At 42.3% G+C, this 20043-nt stretch overlaps 1 protein-coding gene across 10 annotated transcripts; it reads right to left on the bottom strand.

Annotated features, from left to right (window-relative positions):
* Positions 1-1026: 1026 nt before the first annotated feature.
* Positions 1027-19948, bottom strand: MTERF2 (mitochondrial transcription termination factor 2). Of its 10 annotated transcripts, none has more exons than XR_005288644.2 (4): positions 19814-19948; positions 17094-17205; positions 16147-16349; positions 12979-15127 (listed from the first exon to the last, which is right to left on the bottom strand). XR_005288644.2 is itself a non-coding variant. In XM_043519786.1 (2 exons), the coding sequence occupies exons 1-2, from the start codon at positions 19896-19898 to the stop codon at positions 6297-6299; spliced, it is 1281 nt and encodes a 426-aa protein (XP_043375721.1). In that variant the 5' UTR covers positions 19899-19935; the 3' UTR covers positions 4357-6296. The 10 variants fall into 10 exon arrangements, 2 of the variants coding, with proteins under 2 accessions (XP_043375721.1, XP_038225253.1); XR_005288632.2 differs by having other exon boundaries at positions 17084-17205; XR_005288634.2 differs by lacking the exon at positions 19814-19948 and adding an exon at positions 19663-19789 and having other exon boundaries at positions 17084-17205.
* Positions 19949-20043: the final 95 nt, after the last annotated feature.

Here is a 20043-nt window from a genome sequence, read left to right on the forward strand (position 1 = left end):
AAAAGAGACTTGTCTTCAAAGTATGTCCATCTTACCATCCTCAGACTAGTATGTTTTGCAGATGAATGACAGCCTCCCCCCCCCCCCATCTGATCTTACATGTGCTCTCAGGGTCTATCTCCAGGATCATGGTAGCAATAATACTGGCATTAGGGAAGAAGAAAATTTATCTCTCTTCCTGAACAATCTTTCTGATCAGGGTTCTGTACAGAGAGAAAGCTGAAGCAAATGCATAGTAATAGTTTCTGGAGTATCCTGGATTCAGGACAAACAATGGGGCCAGCAAAGTCAGAGGCCTGGAGTGAGGACAAATACTATCAAGTACAAAAGCTCATCATCTCAGATGAATGTTAACAAGATGGCCATAATGGAAAACAAGTTATTTCACAGAAACAATATTCAATTATCATTGGAGCTTACTGAGAATTCTGATCTCACATACAGGCATGCTTCAGTGATCTAGAGTACATATGATATCCAGTAATGCTGGGTATCCCCCTTCTTATCTCATCCATTTACAGAGAAATATTTCCAATTGTATATTCTCTGCTTTCACAACTGGTGAATGCAGAGAATCAGATTTACTTTTTTAAAAGGAATCTTCCTGAGTCAGTTCAGGGAATGGGTACTAAAATGAGAGCACAGCGTCCACCAGCTGGATCACGGATTCCTGGAGGTCTCAGTGCACTGCTCCTTCCATGGATAACAAACTGGTCCTAAAGCTTGTCTATCTCACCAATAGAAGTTTGTCCAATAAAATATATGACCTCACTCACCTTGTCTCTCTAATATCCTGGGACTGACACAGCTATACTACATACTGTTCTGGTTGTGACAGTCAATGTGTCTGATGGGGTCTTCACACCTAGGAAGAATATGATCAGTCCTACCCTAGAGAGAAATTCTTCTGTCCTGGGAAGAGCAGTTTCCTATCTCCATATACACTCCGCACCAGCAGGGAGTAGAACACTAAGATTAGCAGAGTGGCTCCTACACCCAGAAATATCTTTATGTATAGTAAGTCAATGTGGTGGGCTGCTGATCAACCTTTTGCATCTGAAAACAATAAATATGTCTATGTTGCCATATGGTATGTGAGGTGGTGAATGACCACTAGCAAAGCTTGGGTGGTCCCTGCTATACGTTTTCCCACCTTTTCCACTGACAATACAAAAGATTGCAACAAGAGAACAGCAGTGAAACCATTTATGCCTTTCTGGCTGAAGTGACTATGGATCTCAGATTTGATTAACTTAGCATTGGCTCTTCAGCTGTTTCTGTCTCCTAGAGGAGGTCTGCTATTGTAAACCCAATCCACCATCAGGGATCAGACAGATTTAAAGGGAAACATTTGGCAGAAGTGATTATTACTCTCATGGACCCCAAAAGAGAAGTCATTAAATAGAATTTATTCTGCTGGCTGGTGCAAAGTCCATAGTTTAACTATCATTTTAAACGAGTGAAATATAGCCTTGAGCTCCAACAGGATGGCTTCATTATGGGTGCATAGGAGTGTCCAAGCAAAAAAGGTCAAGCAATATGATGTTCTGAGCATGTTCAAGAAAAGGATGTTTTGTATGTCCCAACATTAAATATTTCCTTAGGACAACAACCATTATTGCAACCCTGCAGGATCACGGAGCATGACCTTGGAACCTCATTCTGTTCCTTACAGCACTATGCAGATGGAACCCCTGCTTTATATTTCCTATCCAATAGAAGATGGCTAATATCTCCAACCAGATGAGTTCCTGAAAGGTGGGAGCTTTCTCTAGCGAGAACCACTATTGTACTTTGAATTCAGACAGTCCTCACAACTGTCATAGCATTCATTCCCTAAGTAAATTCAAGAAATATTCCTCCTTTGGGAAAGCATCGAAGTCCAGTCCTTAGGAGCAATGACAATCTCAGAGCAGAGTAGTCATGTCTTCTGTATTGAGATCTGCTAGACACCCCCATAGCCATCAATACAAGTTAATAAAATTCTGGATATTAGTCATCCAGTCTTAGCCAATGACATTCCCTTTCTTTTGGCAGATGTCTTCTCCATGCCTTAGTGCCCAGGGGAAGATGGAACATATACAGATTATAATCTACCTAATTTTGAATGTGCACATTTAAAGGAATATCTCACTTCGTATCCTGGAGGCTATGAAAATTCCACTTTAATGGATCTGTGGATCTTAGCATAAAGAAAAATTATCCATGCTTACCAGAAAATTTCCTTTCTTTGAGGAATAAGGTCCACAGATCCAGCCCACTTTGGAGACAAATGGATCATTCAGAATAGAGATGGCAGTTTACATCCGATTTGATTTGTTGTTGTTAGGTTGAATTTACCATGTGCTGTAGTAGGAAAAATAATTGTGCCTTTTCCTCAAAGTATAGAACACAATCCATAATTTAGAAAAGTAGATTTGAATTATCTTGGCTGTGGAAGTTCTCAACCAAAGGGAACTTCAGGAGGTGGGGCATTCCCTTGCTTCCAGTGACTGACAGGTCTGGTTCCGCTAGTGGATCTGAAAAGGAAATTTTCAGGTAAGCACAGATACATTTTCCTAGTACTGGACTATGCATAGTTTGTTCTGTAAATAAAACTACCCTCTATTTTTTTTCCTTTTTTTAATATGAAAGAATAAGAGTGGAATCTGTCTCTTTTCCCCTATACAGAATATATCTATTTAATATGACAATGTTTTAAAGAAATCAGAATTGTACAGTTAAGTCCTCAAGCAGGGAAATTCCAAAACTAAGGCCGAATCAACACCATTGTTCTGGGTATGCACCACAATACTCAGTCACATGAACGATGATAGAATTCCTACCTGTTTGGTAAGTTGTTCTCCAGTTGGTGTTTAACATAACTGTAGAAACAACAACAACAAAAAACACCTTCTATAATCTTTTCATATGAAGAGTTTTAAGTTAAGAAATCAATACTCTTCACTTGATATATACAATCTTGAATAAAATATTACTGTAGTTCCATGGTTGGGTTGTGACATGCTAGACAATGGGGAACAACTGTTATGAATATACTTATTGCCATGCAAAAACATTCTCTCACAGCAGGCTACATACAGAAACACCTATCGAGCATAAAAAATGGAGCTCGCCCCCATTTCTCCTGGTCTTCAGTGCCAGGTTTTTTAATTAAAAATGGACTCCATGGGTTACTGCTACCATTTGGGGAAAAACTTTGATAAATAAATATATAAATTATACAGCTAGGTAAGATTTACCATGTACTGAAATACAATAGTAAAACTGGATTAATACTCTCTGTCAGACCTGGCGTCACAGTTCACTACTTTAGCTTCTGGGATGGGAGGTTTGTTGTGTCTAGGTTGATTTAGTTAATAGAAATGTATTCTGTTGACCCATCCAGCTCTGGGAAAGGAACTGTGACTCTCCTTATTTTTCCGATATCACTGAGATTCCATTAAAGCATCTATTTTTAAAAACCAAACTAAAGGTCTACATAGTGGCGGCTGTCCTAACCTTGCTAAAAAGCAGGCTTCAGCCTGACTTTCAAGAGTAAGCTGTTGTAAAAATGTTGATGACATACAATGGAAAAGTTTGACTGGCTGAAGTAACAACAGACCAGTTTCATACTGATTGGTTAATTTAATGTTGTGTACACTCTTCAATCTGAAAGACAGAAACTCAAGTAAGTTACTAACGTACCCACATTTCTTAAATTTTTTTTTCGAAAGTACAATCCCCAGAGGCACCATCAAATGCTTTATCAACAGCAAGAGACTTCAGTCGTATTCAATTACCTCAAAAAGTTCTCTCAAGTTAGCTGCACTATGTTTCTGAAGAATTAAATGAGCCCAGTATAGCAGGCTGAGCATAATGCGCTCAAGGCAACTGGCAAACACTCTTACATCAGTATATAAATAAGAATCAGCTACATCTTGATTTAACTTCCAGCATGAAATTCCCTTCTTCCTCTGTCTCTGAGCCACCATTTTCATCAAAAGGTATAACTAACAGGCCGTCTGTCTATTTAGTGCTGCAATGGTTCAGTGTTACCTATTATATTGCCAATTATATCCACCCTTTTGGATATCTGAAGTGTCTCCTTGTACCTGGGGGAAAATGCACAACTGAATCACAAAATTACAGTTTACTTAGCATAGAGGATGAAACCCCCTGTCCCTTGAGTACTGAAAGATAGGACTATATCATAACACTGATTAGTTCCCAACATCCTCAAACCTCATTGACAGATCAGAAAAGGAAGGGTATATGTGCTGAGCGTGTTGTTTGCAAGGAAAAAACTTAAAAAAAATTTATCCTAGTAAATAATCCAATACAAGTTTCCTCAGCAGTTGTAAACCTCTAAGAAAATAAGAGGAAACAGAAAAAACAGATTTATTGCCAACATGTCCTTAATTATATAGCGAACATAGCAAGTGTTACAGTCAATTGTACTGTATGCATGTATCTGAAATGTATATTCATGACAAGCAAAATAACAGTTCACGTATACAGCAGGGTTACTTCAAAGAGAACAGACCTGATCTTGTATTTCATGCACAACAAAAACTCCCATTGTAGTCAACAATTTTGGTTCATTGTTGAGCCCCAAGAATTTAGTAAGTTTTTCTTATGGAAATTTGATACTAAATCAATTTACAGTTTGATAATTTTGATCACACTTGTTTGAATATAATGTTTGAGTTTCCAGATATTTTAAATATGAAACATGTCCCTTAGCAGTTGCTCACCTCACTGCTCTTTCATGCATTATCTCCTGCCTGCCAAGGAGGAATATATACAGACCACTTGCTCACGAAAGCTTATGCAGAAACCCCTGACAACTTTGTCAGGTGACATCTAATGACTGTTTTTTGTCATGTATCATTTCTTTCACACTCACAAAGCCTAATGATTACCTACAATAGCTGCTATAAAAGGTCAGCATTTCTCAATGGTTACCACATCATGGTATCTAAGATATCAGTTTTTCCATATGCTTAGGAAACAACAGCAGTGGCTGTTTGTATATCTTGTCCACTTTTAATGTTGACCAGTTTAAAAGCAAAGACTTGTGCCTGAGCCACAGCTACTGTAAAAGGCACAAGACCACACTCTTCCCCTCAGACTTCTTTGCCTCCTTTCTTCTGGAAGCACAGTCTTTACCTCAGCTAATTCCCTTTCTGATCCTGTTCTCTTTCTAGGCCAAGGAAGAGAAGGGGGAATTACAGATAGAAGCCAAGGCCAAAAAAAAAAAAAATAGAGAGTTCCTGCAAGAGGAGCCAGCTTGAGGTTTCATAACCTTGAAAGAGACCCTCTAGAACCATTTTGTTATTTGTTTGCATTATATTAGCTCCCAGAATCCCCAACCAGATGAGGGCCTGTAATGGGGTATACAAACCCCAGACTGAGCATAGACGGGGGGCGGGGTGTTCCTGTTTATAAGCAAGCAGCTTGATCAGAACCCCAGGCTCTGCTAGAGCTGCCAATCATGGAAGCAGGCATCCACAGCTGCAACAAATAGAGGAAACAAGAAAAAAAATGGAGTACAGAGAAGGAAAGGGAGGCAGAAAAGAATAGTACCAGGCTCTCTCCAAGAAAACAGCCAAGAGACTGCAAACCCAAAATGTGAAGAGCTGATGGACTTAATTGGAGATGAAGGTCCAGGAACTAACTGAAAGAACACTAGGAAGGTCAGTCAGGAGAAGATGAGACCCCATGAGAGACCACACTAAGATGGTGACAGGGCCCTCTTATAGTAATGATTTGTACATAAATATGGTAAATAGTCCTTGCACATCCTCTCAGTGGAGACTCTAGCTCTGTAATCTCCTTCCACCCTGTCAGACTGCCAGCTTCAATTTGGGCTCAACCTCCAGTGGCCTCTTTGTTTCAGTGGCAGTTACCTAAAGGACTTTTTGAGAGCCTTTTACTTACCTGCTGCCTGATGAACAGTATTGAAAATTCATGATGCTAACTTTTCTTGTTAGTTAGTATAATCGCTCTCAGCATTATCATAGACTGGCCAGTGCAACACCAACCGCTAAAGACCTAGGTAAGTTGGTAGCCAGTTTGATAGGGGAAACTTTTTTAAAAATTGTGTGCTTGGGATACAATCTAAAAATCTAGTCCTTATTGTTATAATTTACATGATATTGCTAACCTTTTATTATGGTCACATTTTGTAATACAATTTTTAAAAGTACTAGTGAACTATGAATTAAAGCCACAACTTCATGCAGCAGACTACAAATTGGCTAAGGTTAAGGAGGGATAAAGTTCCCTTTTTGAATAAATTAAAGGCATTCAAATTAATCTAAAGGAGCAACAGGATTAAACATTGGTCTCTCTCTCTTTGCTTGTATCCTACAATAAGTGGCTTCAAAATCTCTTTTTGTTCCATTCAAATTTTCTAGATTTCCATTTTTTATATTGTATCCTAAAGCAGCTAACTTTTTAATTCTGTACTGCACAATTTGGGATGTCAGCTCCAGCACCACTGGTGTCTCTTTAATCTGATCTACAGAAATTCCTTCCTTCAACAGTCCCTTGAGTCTTTCTTCCAGAATTGGAACAGAATTGTAGAGAAGAGCAGGGCATTTCAACACTAGCTCTTTTAATTCTTGATCATTGCACTTAAAAACATCTTTGGAAAAAAACATGCTCTTCTGCATAGTGTTAGGGCTAAGATTAAAAATAAAACCTTTAAGCCTGGATAGCAGTTGCAGAATTTCAGAATCAGTGAAATCTTTCTTCTGGAGAAACTCCAAGTTCTCTTGAACTGCTATGGAGGTATTTAACAAAATAAATGGGTTTTGACTCAATAATTTCAGAAGCCAGATCTTCATATTGGCATTAGAACCACCTAAATTTAGATATGTTGTCTGTAATGTCTCTACTATATGCTTGTTTTTCTCAACAGGCTTGTAAAAAATATCAGGGGCACTTGTGAAGAACCTGGTGATTATATTATTCTTCAGTCCCAACTCTTGAAAGAACTGAACATTAGATTTCTGGTTCTCAAGATGTTCAACAGTAAAAAAAGACTCTGGAAACTGTTCTATTAATTTGACCAGTTTTTCATTTTGGCATAATGATTGCCACAGATCTCTTTGAGAGTTTATCTCTGCTGGGGTACGGAGGATTGCCTCTGGGCAACGTTCCAAAATATTTGCTATGGCAGTCTTATCAGCTCCCATTTCTCGTAAAATATGAGCAGTTTCTTTAACATAGGCTGCATCCTGAAGGAGGACCCACTCCTTTAGTCTCCGAATTTTTTTAACATCAACGGATAATCTGTAGAGATTCTCCACAGTTCTTTTGTTCTCCGCTTTCGATTTTATATCAGTTGTATAACTAGATTGCTGTAAAAAGCTTCCATCCTTTACTTTATTCCACAGGGATGAGAGAGTCACCATTGGTTTGCAGCGCTGAGATTTAGCCAACGAAAGTGTAAATACGTGTGTTGCACTATTAGCGATTCCTCTCAACATTCTGGAGTGCTGCACTATATACAAAATTAATGTAAAAATGAAAAATGTTAATTTCTGTCTTGTATGGTATTTTCAGAAGACATTCATGTTCAAACCTGAGCTGGTATAAGAGACAATTACTTCTAAAAGGAACATTTTCACATATTTATGTTCATTCTAAAGTGGAATGAAAGTTGGAATTTCCTGCTAACATCTCAAAGGATGCTTCATTAGAACAATAAAACACCAAAATGCCATATATGGAACATGGGGCAGAATGTGAGTGTTCTGCCCCAAATACCACACAAGTTTAACTGTTCCCACATGGTTAGTATATCAATAGTCCCCAAAAGGGTGTTCATTAATAGGCTACTGGTGGATGCCTCTGATGTACTGCAAGATACAAGGCAGGATTCACCCAACCATGCAAAAAATGTATCTTTAGCCAACTCATGGGCACACAGGAGTGTCTTATTGCTATTAGAGTGTAGCTCTCCAGTTGCACATTTAAAGTATGGGATTCTATGCAATTTAGCCTTTTTTTCTTTTTTAACCGAAGTTCCAATTAAAAGGATCAAATGAGAGGGAAAAGCTAAATGCCTTTCTCAAATACTTTGAATATATTTGTTTAATTTTTCCCAGACATCCTCTTTCTTTCAATTGCAGTATATATCCTAAAAGCCACTGAACTCACTTTTTATAATAAATGATAATTTGGACTATTGGACAGCTTTCTTCTGACTAGTCAGGTAGGTTAAAAGTGGCTGAACTGGCAGCTTGGCATTTTGGGGAGGGAGTTATTGTTATCACCTTTTTCTCCTTCAAACAACTCCTTTTCTTCATCTCCCATCCCCACAGCTGCTTTATCTTTTTCTGTACTTAACTTCTACTGTCACCTGTTGCACATAATGAGCAAATGGATTTATGTATAAATGAGCTCCTATCTGTGCATCCTTTGGATTTGGTGCACAGATGTGACAGACCCAACCATTTAATCAGAATGTGGTTTTGGATACTTAATGTTCCCACCCACACTCTAACTGAAGTTAGGTTATCATTAATGCAGCTGCACATATTTTGAGATGACAGGAAGAACAGCAGTGTTTAAATACAACAGGGCACTATCAGATAAATTTTAAAACTTCTTAAATTTCTACTTTTTATAAAAACCTTTTAGAAGTTAAAAGAGACAGTCAAAACTTGAAAAATCATATTTGTTTGAAAATTTTGTACCAATTATTGCTATAAGTAACACACCACTGATTACCATAATTGAAAGTCAGCAAAAAAGATCAAATTCAGTTTCTGCACTTGCAAACTTTGTGTACTGTCAGTTTTACTGTATAGCAGTTTCTCCTCAGCTAAAAATACCCTTATACAGATCAAAAGGAAAGCAGGAAAAATGTCAATTTTTCATGGACTTTAAAGAAGTGGTCCGAAAATTGTGGGGCATGCCCCCATTGGGGGGCACAGAGGAACATTTGAGGGGAGTGCCGCAGGTCCTGGGGGTGGGGAAGGAGTGCAGACCAGCCTTGCTCCGCTCCCAGCCTTGGCCCCTGACCATGGCTCCCAGACCCAGCCTTGGTGCCACTCCCGGCCCCAAGCCTGCTTCCCAACTACTCCTGTCTATGCCTCCCCCTCTGGGTCCCCCCATGCTGCGGGCCCTCTCCCAGCTCCCAGGAGTAGGGATGTGGACAGGATTGGGGCGGGGGGGGGGGCACAACTATGAAAAGTTTGCGGACCACTGCTTTAAGGACAGAAGAGACCATTATGATATTCTAGTAAACTAATCTCCCATCTACCACAGGACAAAGAACCCTCCCCAGTAATTTCTGTATCCAACTTTTGTTTGATATCTTTTTAAAGCCCTCAAATGATGGAGAATCCATCAAGTCCTAGGTAAATTATTCCAATGGTTAATTGTTCTCACTTAAAAATCTGCCCCTTAGTTCTTGTCTGAATTTGTCTAGCTTAAACTTCTAACTATTAGCTTGTTATACCTTTTTTCTGATAGATTAAAAAGCCTTTAATACTTCAGAAATTTAGTTCTAATTCTTAAATAATTATATGCACATTTACCTTACATATAAGAAGACACTGATGTAAAACATTTTTACTAGTATGTTTCTTTGATGTTATTTCAAATTTTTGAAGCTGAATAAGATTTCTATCCATAATTCATGTCTGCTATGTGAACATGCTAAAGTCACAATCTAAGGTTTCAGAGTAGCAGCCGTGTTAGTCTGTATTCGCAAAAAGAAAAGGAGTACTTGTGGCACCTTAGAGACTAACAAATTTATTTGAGCATAAGCTTTCGTGAGCTACAGCTCACTTCATCGGATGGTGCCCCAAGTACTCCTTTTCTTTTCACAATCTAAGGTTTTTGATGTGATCACAAGAGTTTCATAATTTAAGGAAGCCTTGTCTAGCAAGCTGAAGCACAGAACTGGGACTCAAGCAATCTTGGTCTGTTTCTAGGTCTGTCAAAGCCTTGCTGTGTAACTGTTGGCAAGTCACTCAACTTTCTGTGCTTTTGTTTCCCAATCTTGAAAAACTGGAATAATATTTCATGGGGTTTAAGGCCTAAGGTCCTGATCTTGCAAAGTCTTATCCAAGTGTTTAACTTTTTGTACTAAGAGTAGTCCAACTGAATTCAATGGAGCTACTTGGTGTGTAAACTTAAGCATGTATTGCAAGTATTTGCAGGATCAGAGCCTTAGTTAGACTGTTTCAGAGTAGCAGCTGTGTTAGTCTGTATTCGCAAAAAGAAAAGGAGTACTTGTGGCACCTTAGAGACTAACAAATTTATTTGAGCATAAGCTTTTGTGAGCTACAGCTCACTCACAATGCATCCGATGACGTGAGCTGTAGCTCACAAAAGCTTATGCTCAAATAAATTTGTTAGTCTCTAAGGTGCCACAAGTACTCCTTTTCTTTTAAACTGTGCGAAGTACTTTAGCACCTTCAATCCACAGCTCTCATAGAAATGAAGTATTATTAAAAGTGCTTGTAGACTTGGCAATGGGATCCATAAACGTACTTACTGGTAAAATAGCCAAGCCCAACTTTTATTTTCAACTTATAAATTGTCAAAGAAATACCATAAAAGACTAGAATAGACTTCAGCACCATATTCACTTATACACTACCCAGGAACACTTTTCCAATAACATCTAATAGATTTCTTAAGCAAAATTATAAAGAGTGAAATTTGGCCTAGTAAATGCTATCCGTGTTTATCTGAGGTCAGGCACATAAATCACAGGTTCTGTCAAAGGGACCCAGCCAACTTAAAAATGACACTTCTGTTTCAACGTTTTACCCCCCAAAATGCCCCAGATTACTGAAGTGAAACAAACTAGATAGTTTTATGCTGTAGACACTACTTTGCGTGTAGTCAGTTTCTCTGTTGTTTAGTGAGGGTCACGTAGAAATAAGAAAGAGAAAAACATTTTTAAAAAGTAGAAAAATGTGACTTGTTAACACCCAATACTTAGGACGGGTACTCAGGGCATTTGTAATACATGACATTAATTTGAACTTAAAAATTGATAGTGTCCTGCTACAAGTGTCGAAAAGCTCTGATTTGATATTGAACTAATATTACAAAGTCCGTAGGGTGAGAATATCGTTATTTTACAAGAGGCTTTGTAGGAAAACATTGTCTTCAAAATAACCAAGTTCTGGAATAACCGTATGGAAGAGTCGCTAACGCTCAGCTCAGACACCTGCGCTTTGCTTTTTTAAATTTCCCCTTCAATATGCTCAAACGTCTTCACCCAATTCGGAAAACAAACGCCGTTTACAGCCTCCCTCCGCCCCGCACTGTCCCCAGGGGACTGGGGGCTCTCTCGAGCCTCCATTCTCAGGGGCAGCTCGAGAGCGGGATTCAGCGAGGGCTGCCCCGGAAGAGCCGAGGCTGTGCTAAGAACTGGAGCGCCCCCCCCCGGCTCGCGCGCGCTGCCATTCCCGGGCTGGGCGCCGCGCGGGCAAAGGCGTGAGGAACAGGCTGCGACAGGATCCTGCGCACGCTCCGAAGGGCTGGGGGCGGCCAGGCCCAGCTCCATGTTGGCAATGGGCGGTGTTGCGGACGCCACTGGATCCTGAGCCTGGAGGGGAAGGCGGCGGGGCCCCGCTGTGGTGTTAGCCGGGGCGCGGGGGGGAAGCCCTGCCTGAGCCAGTGCTCAGCCCCTGTGTCCCCTTCGTCCGGGACGGCACCGAACCCCGGGCTCCTCACCTCTCACGCCGGCTCTCCTGAGGGGCGACGCGTGGGAAGAGGGAACGGAGCGAACCCTTCCCCCCACTTCCTGTGTAACCCAGTGGGAGCGGCGCTGGCGGAGCTCAAGCGGCCTGTCCCATCCCTGTTGCCCGCTGAGAAGAGCGAGGAGGCTGCGGGCCCCGGCCCCGCAGGAGCAGCACAGCGTCCCCTGCCGGGAACTCCCCTCGACCAATGTGGGGCCTTTCGCCAGTGGCGCCCAGGGAGCCCCAGGATCTGGCCCTTAAAAATTAGAATTAAACTTGTACATCACCCCTGGGATGTTTGCATAAAATGAATGCAATGAACCCAGGCCCCAGCACGGTGGCCTGCGCCTGGGTAATTTAAGGATAGCTGGGGGAGGGGGACTAGGGTGTGTCTGAGTGAGGAGGGCAATAGTGAGGCAGCTTTCAACTCCTCAGAAGTGCATTGCACAGATCACCGTAAAATAGCCGCTGTTTTACTATGGGCTGTCCTAGAGCAGTTGGCGGCTAAGGGCCAAATTCAGGAGAGTAGCTATCTTTACTTCTGTAGGATAAACCAGAGCTGAATCTGCTCCTACAATTTCAGCTTTGCTGGTTATCCTGGCAACAGCTGCACCAGATTGTTGACCAAGACTGTGGAACACCGAAAAAGGTTATCCCCTGAGAATCCACCCTAGGTTTGACTGGGCCTTGTGCATGCAGGGATGGGTTTGGGGGAATTTAGGCAGTAGTATGTGGATAACCTGGCAGTGCAGGGATGGGCCTGACTTCTCTCACTTTCACCACTGTATATTGATGTAAATCCATTGGTTTTGAGGGAGTTAGTCCTGTTTTCCATCAGTGCAAGAGGAGGAGAATACTCTGAGTCAGTCAAGCTTACAGTTGTTAGTGAAAAGAAAAGCAGTACTTGTGGCACCTTAGAGACTAACAAATTTATTAGAGCATAAGCTTTCGTGAGCTACAGCTCACTTCATCGGATGTGAGGTACAGTTGTTAATAAATTAAGTCTCAGTGCTTTAATGTACCAAGCTTGTGGTAACCTCGGACACAGCATCCTAGACTAGATGTGAGTATGCTATAACTCATGCTGATGTATCTTCTTCCTTAATTAGAATAAGGATAAGCAAACAGACTACAGCATCTTTCTCACTGAGAATCACTTATGTTCATATTTCTTCCATTTGATACAACTGTTTCTGTTTCAGTTTTAAATAGAAATGTTCCAATTTAGGGCACTGAGGCATGTCTGGATTTAATAAAATTCCCAGATATGAAAATGGAATTAAGGTTTTAAATAAAGCAATATCCTTTATTTCAAAATATTAGAATGTGGTTATTAAACAAACAAACATTTGAAATTTAGGCTATTTAAAAGTAAAGTTCCAAAAATAAAAACCTCTACATGCATATCTCCAACCAGCACAGCACTAAATATAGCTCACAGTTCATACTCCACTTCACCTACCACAAGAGTCTATTAAGGCCAATATCTCTGTCTCCCAAAGAGAACAGAGACTCGCATCCCAGTTTCCCTCTATGGTGAAGAGACCCCAATATATCACATTTTCTTTAGGAATATAGGCCCAGATTAGATGTGGGTGGACTCTAGTTTTAAACTGAGTTGGAATATTTGCATAGGCCCTAAGCATGTGACCAAGAAGAATGAGATCATGAGAAAAAGTTGTTTTGTTAAACTTGTTGTTACCCTTTGAAATACCAGTGTTATCTTATTTAAGGTTTGGGCTCCTTGCCTTGTCCTTCAGGCTTTGTGGATGTTATTGGCAGAGAGAAAGGAAAAAGAGAGGTGATTTGGGGCCTCTGTTCCTCATTTTTATCCTTTTCCTCTTTGAGAACCTGATGTTAAGCCTATAAGGAAACAGTATTTGAAAGCCTTAAGGCCATTCATGCTTCTATTGAAGTCAATGGCAAAACTTCCATAGACTTCAATGGGAGTGAAACTGGCCCCACAAACTCTTTGTAAGCTGTGTGGATCAGTGGTAGCTTGTATAGCAACAAACACCATAGGGCTCTCTAATCATGACTGGGGCATCTGGCTGCTGCTGTATCTTAAATATCAATAATATTTCATAAAGTTCAGGAGTTGGAGAGGGACAATATGGAAAATTGTAAGGTGTCTGTACCCCATACAGGCAATGAAATGCTTAACAGGAGCCCATACCTCCCAACATTTCAAGTGAGTAAAGCTGGACACAGCTCCCTTTAGATTTGGCCTCTCCACCCCTCCATAGATGGGCCAAACCTGAGTGGTGCTATGACCGTGGTTCCAATGCCTCTTGGTTTTCATAAAGGAAGGAGCACGGGCTAGTGGAGGGAAAGCAAGGGAAGAGAGCTAGGAGAAAGGTAGCTTTCTCTTTTGGGTTAAAGGCTGTGAGATGCTTGTGGAGGCCTCGCTTGTCCTGAGCAAGAGTTAGTGAAGCCTAGGGCCAGAGGCATGACCTCCTGAGCTAAAAGGAAACTTGAGGCAGTAAATCCCAAGAGGCTGTGATGGCAATGGCTGTGAGGCAAATCTTAAAATGCAGTTGGGTCTGAAGTTTGAAGGGCTGCATGGGGAGAGAGAAAAATGGTCTCCTTCTGGGGAGTAGGGAAGTAGAGAGTAGAAAGACCTGTGGGGAACAGGAAGGCTTGGAGAGTGAGGAGGAAGTCCAGAGAGGGATGATACCTGGTATCCACAGGACTAGTGTAAACTTATGTGGCTGACCCTGACACAAGGGTAGGAACTAGACCTCCGGGGAGAAGCCCTGGGAGATGCTGCTTGTTACAAAGGCCCCAGGAAGGGGCTAAGGAAAATGCCTGAAGAAAGGCTAATGGTAGGAAAGAGTCCAGGGAGGCAGTGATGAAGTGTCTGACAGAGCAGACACAGGGTATCTGGATTGGAACACAATGTAGATGGTGAGCATGGGTTCCATGCTAGGAAGGAGAGAAGACTGTGATTACCAGTGGGCCCCAAGTCAGAGGGCTGGAGAGACACAGTCTTGAGATTATTTGTTCCAACTTCTGTTTGTTGGGCTTTCTGCTACTGCAGAAGGGATAGACTTAAATGTGATGTGACCTGACAGGAGGGCTATGTCATGAGAAGAGACCACTGAAGTGACTGTAGACAGAGGTTGCTAGAAAGGATAGCTGCTATGCCACACCCAGCTGCAAAGGGGCATGCCAATAGTGAGTCCACCTTTCTACAGTACACTGTTACTCTATTTACAAAAATCTATTTCAGTGGAGAATAAATAATTAGGTGTTTGTTTGTTTTTTAAATAGTGTCCTGCTTCTAAGTAGTCAAGTAGGGACTTCTGGTCTGGGTTCATTCCTTATTGGGAGAGAAACAGGTGAATAGAGGCAGGATACTCTTGCGTAATTATTTCTATTTGTAATCAGCACACACTTCCTGTTGTTGTCCATCCTTTAATGCAAAACTGCAAAAGCAGCAGAAAAAGTTAAAATTACCATGTGAAACTGTTTTCAGTACTCTAACAACAGCAGCTGTGTGAGGAACACATGAATTGCTATACTAAATCAGACCAGTGGTCCAGCTAATCCAATAGTTTGTTATGGACAATGGCCAACACCAGATGCTTCAGAGGAAGGTGGTAAGAGGCAGGGTAAATTTCCTCTTACGCAACCTATAATTATTGATTGCCTTTAGTCCTGAAGCATGAGGGTTTATATCTCTTCCAAAATTCATGGCTTTTTATTAAGTACTTACTGCTGTATATTATGTTTGTGTAAATGTTTAATCACTGTTTTAAGTCTGCTAAACTCTTGGGCTCAATTATACTATTTAGTATTCAGTTCCCATCTGGAATCAGGGCCTGCAGCAGAGTCAGTCACTGGGTAACCTAAAGAGTGCCACTGGCAGCATGCGAGCTGATTTTCAGTGGCACTCACACTGCCTGGGTCCTAGCCACCAGTCCGGGGGGCTCTGCATTTTAATTTAATTTTAAATGAAGCTTCTTAAAATGTTTTAAAAACCTTATTTACTTTACATACAACAATAGTTTAGTTATATATTACAGACTTATAGAAAGAGACCTTCTAAAAACGTTAAAATGTATTACTGGCATGTGAAACCTTAAATTACAGTGAATAAATGAAGACTCGGCACACCACTTCTGAAAGGTTGCCTACCCTTGCTGTAGCAGATTGCTTGATTTCCTACTAATCAGGTGGAGTAGCCAGAGTTGGCAGAATAGCTCTCTAGTCCAGCATCAGCAGTTTGGTGCCTGCTCAGAGCATTTGCCCACAGCTCTGATAGCTCTTGTTTGTACCCAACCTTTCCCTTGCTTCTCTACTCCAGGTAACCCAGCTAGGAGCCTTGGCTCCAATTTTTCACTTTGGCTCTGACCTGGGTTTCTATTCCTGGCTGACTGACTCATGTTCCAACCACTAGGCATGAATGCCTATGTCCTGGTCTCTGACCTTTCCACAGACTAACCTGCATTGTATGAAAATACTTCCTTATATCAGTTTTCAATTTGCCATCTGCTAGTTTCTGGGATGCATTAACAGGAACATCATATGTAAGACATGAGAGCTAATTGTTCCGTTCTACTCCTCACTGATGAGGTCTCTACTGGAGTACTGTGTCCAGTTTTTGGTGAGACACTTCAAGAAAGTTGTGGACAAAATATACGCAGTCTAGAGGAGAAAAACAAACGGTAAGTTTAGAAAATCTGACCTAGGAGGAAAAGTTATTAAAAAAAAAAAAAAAGTCATGCTTAGTCATGAGGAAAAGATTGAGGACAGGACCTGGTAAGTCTTCAAATATGTTAAGGGCTGTTACAAGAAAGACTGTGAGCAATGTTCTCCATGTCCACTGAAGACAGGACAAGAAATGATCTGATTAAACTGCAGAAAGGGAGATTTAGGTTAATAGTAAGAAATTCTAAGGGTAATTAAGCCCTGGAATAGGTTAAGGGAGGCTGTGGAATCCCCATCTTGGAAATTTTTAAGAACAGGGTAGACAAACACAGCCAGGGATGGTCTAGGTATACTTGGTCCTGCCCCAGTGTAGATGGCTGGACTGAATGACCTCTCGAGGTCCCTTTCAGCCCTACATTTCTATGATTCACTGAATGTCCCCTTGTTCTTGTACAATGAGACATGGTGAACAAAAAATTCCTGAAAAGGAGTACTTGTGGCACCTTAGAGACTAAAATTTATTAGAGCATAAGCTTTCGTGAGCTACAGCTCACTTCATCGGATGCATTGCTTTTTTTTCCCCACCAAATGCATCCGATGAAGAGAGCTGTAGCTCACGAAAGCTTATGCTCTAATAAATTTGTTAGTCTCTAAGGTGCCACAAGTACTCCTTTTCTTTTTGCGAATACAGACTAACACGGCTACTACTCTGAAAAAAATTCCTGGTATACCTTTTTTTACCATTATTTTGTATATCATCATGTCCCTTCTTAGTTGTGTTGAAAATCTTGAGCCAGATTGTATCACATGCAGTTCCCAACAGCTGTGCAAAGTCTGCATATCTTAACTACACCTTTAAAAAAAAAAAAAGGAAAAGAAATACATTAATCATTCTTTTGAAGAACATGCTTAGCTGTCACTCAGGATTACCTGGGGCTTGTACTAGTTATGCATTCGCAAAATGAAAATGAGTACCTGTGGCACCTTAGAGACTAACAAATTTATTTGAGCATAAGCTTTCGTGAGCTACAGCTCACTTCATCGGATGCATTTCATCAGATGAAGTGAGCTGTAGCTCACGAAAGCTTCTGCTCAAATAAATTTGTTAGTCTCTAAGGTGCCACAAGTACTCCTTTTCTTTTTGCGAATACAGACTAACACGGCTGCTACTCTGAAACCTGTTAGTTATGCATGCATCTCTCTAGTTTAAACAAAAGAGAAACATTTGAACCCGTTACATTAAAAAAGGACTTCCTATTGTGAGACAAGTGGGTCAATACCATGACACTACATTCAACTGCCTTAAATGCTAATTTACAAAGCTCTGCTTGTAGAGGATACTTTTTAAAACATGACCTATTTCAATTCATGAATTCTCTTCATCTTTGGTTAGAATTTTATTCTGCTTAAGGTCTCCTTTTTATGTGTTTCTGCTCTCTTTGTAACAATGATGTTTGAGCTTATACTGCTCCTAAACATGAAAGCTCTTTTGAGCAAGAAACAGCTAAAGTATGGAAAGTAATTACAAAGTACAAATTAAAAAATAATATAAAGGCAAATTTGAGAAGTGTCTCAGATAGGTTAGGTTTCCTTGGTAATTAAAGGTGTATTTAAAGGAACACAAGTTTTAATGAAGTTGATTATAAAATTAACTTCTTGGTATCTTTACTGAAGGGTTTTTGTTTTTCCTTTCAGCAGATCATTCACTAGGAACAATGAACCTGAAATAGGTCTAGTCTATGCTAATAAATTAGATTGACATAACTACGTTGCTCAGAGGTGTGAAATATTCACACTGAGTGCTGTAGTTAAGCTGACCTAGATCTGGCTAGGCTGAGGGAAGCTAGTCAGCTGTAGCATAGCCATGCCCATAGTTTTGCCTTTATTTCTAATTATTTCACTTTCTGGGTTATGTGCTAGCCCAGCGTAGCAGTGGGTGGATTACAAACCATGCAAAAGCAGCAAAGAGTCCTGTGGCACCTTATAGACTAACAGACGTATTGGAGCATGAGCTTTTGTGGGTGAATATGATGAAGTGGGTATTCACCCACGAAAGCTTATGCTCCAATACGTCTGTTAGTCTATAAGATGCCACAGGACTCTTTGCAGCTTTTACAGATCCAGACTAACACAGCTACCCCTCTGATACTTGAAACTGTGCAAAGAAAAGGTGGTGTTTTATAGGGTGACCATATGTTCTGCTTTGGCTGACAGTCCCTTTTTTAAGCCTGTCCCAGCCATCCCGACTTCTTTGGCAAAAGTGAGCATTTGTCCCATTTGCTCTTGCCAACTTTTTTGAAAAGTGCTGCAGGGTGCAGAGAAACAGATGGGGGGCAAGCAGAGATGCCAGCCCTATGCAAGGACAAACTGGGCTGTGGGGGGGAGGGATGAGGGGGGCAGGGTTCCACTGTCGGGGGGGGGGGGAGGGGAGACACAATTCTAGTGACAGCCTCACGTGGGGGCCAGCAGGATTTGAGTGACCGGTGACAATGGGCAAGGTGGGGTGTAGTGTCCTGTTTTTTCCTTTGGGAAATATGCACCCTGAGGGTGGGGGAGTCTTTGGGATTAAGGAAAAATAAAATCCTTTTAAATATCACCATTCACACTATATACATAATTACACTTAGTATAATTCACACCCACCCCCTGCCTCCAAAGGAAATGGGTTAATGGTGGGGCGCTGGAACAACGTGTATAGCTGGGATGCTGAGAGCCATTTAGCCAAACTATAAAGGACTTCAAGCCAGGGCAGAATGGCGGTACCCCTAGTGGCAGCACCGCTTTCGTAACGGGGTGGAGGGAGGGCAGAGGAAGGACGCCGATTGCTCGCGCTCTCTGGCTCTGCCGAGCAAGCAGTCGGGGCACAGCTCTGCTAGGCATAAGCGCCACCCTGAATACCGGGCTGCAGGGCGGCTGGGCTCCTGCCTGAACCGCTCGGGCTGCCAGCGCGAGCAGGAAAGGGGTCACACGCGGTCCGGATGAGGTAGACGCCGGCAGGGGTAGGTGCCTGGAACAGCGGGCCGCGCAGGAAGCAGGGCGCTGTCGCGTGAAGCGCGTGCCTCGTGCAGCCCAGTTATGTAAGCGCCGGCCCGTGTCCCTGGGGTCTCAGCCCCCCGCAACGACGTGAGCGGCGCCGTGGGAGCCGGGGGCCCACGCGCGACCGCGCCTGCCGAGCGTCCCTCCGCCGTACACAGGATTCTCTGCGCAGCAGCCCATTTACCGCCCCCTCGCGCACGCGCGCGGCGCGCCCTTCCGCCCCTCACTGGAACGTCCCCCAGCTCTAGCGGGGGGAGCACGCGCACAAACAGACGTTTTTTGCCGCCAACGGAAGGCGCGCGCCTGGGCGCGCCCGGAGCCTCCTCGCAGCCCCGTGCTCATCCGGGCTTCTCCGCCCTCGCCACGAAAAAGGTGGGGCTCGCAGTGGCGAAGGTGCCGCCCCCTACCCCCCTCAGTTCGGTTACCGAGCCGGGCAGAGGGGCGGATTTGTTCACGGGAACGGGCTCGGTTGTTTGCCTTTAGCTCGACAGTTCCTGTCGGTTCCGCCATCGAGCCCCTCGGCCCGCGCACCCCTCTTTCCCATCCGCTCAGGGTAGTAAACACACTTTAGGAACGTGAGGGCGGCTGGTCAGGTGGGGGCGGTAGCAGCCAATAGGAAGGCAGGGGCGGGGCCTAACGATTTCCGTCAGCTGCG

Source organism: Dermochelys coriacea, chromosome 1 (assembly GCF_009764565.3).
Source record: "Dermochelys coriacea isolate rDerCor1 chromosome 1, rDerCor1.pri.v4, whole genome shotgun sequence".
Taxonomy (NCBI): Eukaryota; Metazoa; Chordata; order Testudines; family Dermochelyidae; genus Dermochelys; species Dermochelys coriacea.